At 34.8% G+C, this 3,557-nt stretch overlaps 1 protein-coding gene across 1 annotated transcript; it reads right to left on the reverse strand.

Moving 5' to 3' along the window:
- Positions 1-503: 503 nt before the first annotated feature.
- Positions 504-3,049, reverse strand: LOC133173316 (uncharacterized). The gene is made up of 2 exons (XM_061308305.1): positions 1,393-3,049; positions 504-881 (listed from the first exon to the last, which is right to left on the reverse strand). The coding sequence occupies exons 1-2, from the start codon at positions 3,047-3,049 to the stop codon at positions 511-513; spliced, it is 2,028 nt and encodes a 675-aa protein (XP_061164289.1). The 3' UTR covers positions 504-510.
- Between the last annotated feature and the right edge of the window lie 508 nt (positions 3,050-3,557).

Consider the following 3,557-nt stretch of genomic DNA (forward strand, 5'->3'; position numbering starts at 1 on the left):
TAATTTTATTTGTTAAAATTAATTTAAATGAAAATGTCCGCTCTCTTACTTTGAGTATTTTTATATACTTGTCACCATAAAGAAATATTTGCGAATAAATCTCAAGTATATAAGACTCAAAATAAAGTAAACAATTTCATAACACTAAAAGTGGAATATACTGCACTGAAATTTAACAGTAAATACTCTATAATTCCTTCAATAAGTAGATACAATTGTGTGATTGATTGAGCAAACAAATCGCACCAAAAACTGGGTATCTCGGGTGCATAGAATTTGAAATGAACTATAGAACATGTGCCAATGAATTCTTCAGTAAGTATAAAATGTCATTTTTTAAAATAAAATTCAGTACATGTTTATCTACCATTTACGAAAATATTGCAAATATAAAATAATTTGCTATGTTTGTTGGGAGAAATCAATTTCAAAATAATTCCATTGATGTGTCAAATTGTAAATCTGTGAATATGAAATTTGAATTCATGAATAGACAGATTTATTTAAAGTTCAGTTGGCAGATGATGGTACAAGTCCTAGACGATTCATTGTTCGAAATTCTTCTTGTACTGAAAAAGGTTTTGATTGCCAGCAGGAATTTCTAGCATATCGAGCCGCCATCTTTTCAGCTACATTCATGCGTTTGTAGTGACGTAAATACCGGCAGTGACGTAAAGCATCCACGTTTGGGTCCATGTAGGATGGAAGTTTGGAAAATTGGTTTTGTCTCAGAAAGACCCTGTACACAAATTCGGACATGTTTGACGGTTTCTTTATCTCCTGCTCTTTGTTTTCTGTATTTGTGGTTACCGGGGTGGCCTCTGGTGGCTTCCTGGATTCTTTGAGAGGTTGGTTTTGCCGAGAATGATTCCCTCTTTCTTCTATTAAAAGTCAATGTTTATCATTAATGCAGGTGAAACTTATGAAAATACATATTGTAATGATAAACAAAGTATATTGATATAATAAAAATCAGTATCAAGTGAAGAAATATTATATATATATATATATATATATATATATATATATATATATATATATATATATATATATATATATATATATATATATATATATATATATATATATATATATATATTGCATGAACACCATAGGGCTTGCAAGAACATATAAAGTGGGGCAGGGCAACCCTTCAACATTTAAAAACCACAATGCCCAAATCTTTATGCAGTTAATATAAGTGATTAGTTCACTTGATTACATATGTACAGATTATTGATACAGTGAACACAATAGAGGCGGTTTCCACTAAGTGTTTAATTCAATTAAGCACATGCATTTATTTATAATCTTTTAATCATACTTGAATGAATTGAAGTTCAGATGTATCTTTTAAAAAATTTGATAACATTTATCATGCAGAAGACTTACTTTTTTTCAAATTCTTTGTCGACTCATCTCTAGTTTCCCGCGCTGTATATTCTGACTTAATTAGTCTCCTCTGAGATTTCATCTCCTGCTCCAAAGACTGCTCCATTTTCGTGTCCAAGAAAACAATAGGAGGACCTTCCTTTGATTCATTTATATTCTCCTGTAGTTTGGGAAATCTCTCTTGCTTAGCTTTGGCTCTCTTTCGATTCATATATTGAACACTCATTCTTTTTGACAAAGTTGTTGAACTTTGTACAGAATTGACAGATTGAGATGATACTCTGCCTTCTGTATTGTCACCGTTCTTGGGGTTTAATCCGATCACAGAGAGTTTCTCCATTTCTGAATCTTCCGCTCGGACCATTGGTATACTTCGTCCTGATAATTTTCCGGATGTCTCTAACAGGTGATTTCTAATATTTATCTTTCTTTGCCTTGTTTTTTCGGAATCCTCCTTCCGTGTTTCCTGCGGAGGTTTATGTAACTCTTCATTTCTTGGTTTAATGGAAGTATTTAGAAAATGTTCTACTTTATTTAACATATTGTTGGTATTCTGAAAAATGGCGGAGTATGTTCCTGCATTGATTTGATCAAGGGTTACTTTCAGTGAAGGCAGGTCGTTTAGTCTGTTCAATCTGGAGTTATTTTCATCCATTTTATAGCTTCCTCCACTGGATGATGATCTGGCACTTCTTGCTCTGTTTGGATTAGGGGTATTTTTCCCACCTCTCTCTGATTCTTTTATTTCACATTTCGAACAATCGTACATCTCTTTATACTTCATCGATGTCCCGACAAAAGCTCCAGCTCGGTCCTTTTTCTTCTTTTTTGGTGTGAGATCGGATGATAAATTTGGGAGCGTTACAATTATTGTGCGTTTTGCCGGAGTTGCCGGTTTGTCGTTTAGTGACTCCAGTTCTTTAATGGTAACTCCTCTTTCGTTCATGTCCAACATCTGATCATCTTTATCATCTTTGTAAGCATCATTATCTCTGTCGAGGTATTCTGCTGTGATGGCGTCCTCGAAAGAGGACCGAGAGGTCGGTCTGCTTAACTGTCCGACCATATCCTTGTTCTTGTCTAAGTTAACAGGAGAGAGTAATGTCTCATCAGTGTCTTCTTGGTCCAGGGAGTCTACATTCAGTGAAAGTTCCTTGTAATCTTCTTCATTTGTTATATTTATTTTCTCCTTGTTGAACACGGTGGAACTAATTTTTACTTTAATTTCGTTCCCATCAGACTTGTCCAATAGCACATACCTTCGTAACTTTTTCTCTTGGACATTTTCCCTGAACTTTTCAACGACCTTTCTGACTAGCAATTTAAGCCGCAGCTTTTGAGTTCGTGTACGTAAATCCTCCTGTGTGTTGGAGATTCGGTCTTTTGTTGTTTTTATTTTGTCTCTATTTACACGCACTAAAGTTTTATAAATGGCTTCCTGACTTTTCTTAATACTTGATACTTGAAGCATTTGCTCCTTTTGCATTTTGTCAATTTCCCTGTCCCTGTTTACTTTAGCAATGCGGCTGTTACGTATTCCATTATTGGTTGTTTCTGACTTCCGTAAATCTTTCAACATGTATATAAGTTCACCATTCATTGAGGAAATGCCTTTTCCGTTGTGGTTGCCCAGAGCGTATTTTCTAGACTCAGACATATTGCTGCTAAAATCAGCAACTACGAAATCTTATCATCCGTCGAGGATCCCAAACCCATTACTAAACACTTTTTATCTGGAAATGCTCAACAAGAATATCTTATACTGCTGCTTACATTAAGAAAATATTAAACCTCCTTCATACGCGTCTGTGCATCATAGAATACTGGACAATAAGTTCTTTATCTCGGCAGAACCGTCTTTATAATCCGCCGCTGTCTACGATTTCTATTGGATCACATATGACAGAAACCGAACATCAAACAAACGTCAAATCAATAATATAAAGCAGGTACCTTATTATTACTGTAAGTAAACAAACAATCGCGAACAAACAGTCGAATTCAGGCTATATTTACCTCAGTAGAAAGTATACATGATTTAATTACAAAGTGCATTGTCTCAGAGCTGGCGAAACCAAGGACAATACGGGTCTATCAGACCAGGGTAGATTTTGTTTAGACTGTCGTGTGAAAGTGTTTTGTGCCAATTAACACAGGTATATCAG

Source organism: Saccostrea echinata, unplaced genomic scaffold, assembly GCF_033153115.1.
Source record: "Saccostrea echinata isolate AGI-Se365-2 ecotype Australia unplaced genomic scaffold, CSIRO_AGI_Sech_v1 ptg000056l, whole genome shotgun sequence".
Taxonomy (NCBI): domain Eukaryota; kingdom Metazoa; phylum Mollusca; class Bivalvia; order Ostreida; family Ostreidae; genus Saccostrea; species Saccostrea echinata.

Coding starts and splice junctions, on each gene's coding strand:
- LOC133173316 (XM_061308305.1), bottom strand. CDS start 3,049: ATGTCTGAGTCTAGAAAATACGCTCTGGGCAACCACAACGGAAAAGGC. Junction 882..1,392: donor GACAAAGAATTTGAAAAAAA/GTAAGTCTTCTG, acceptor GACTTTTAATAG/AAGAAAGAGGGAATCATTCT.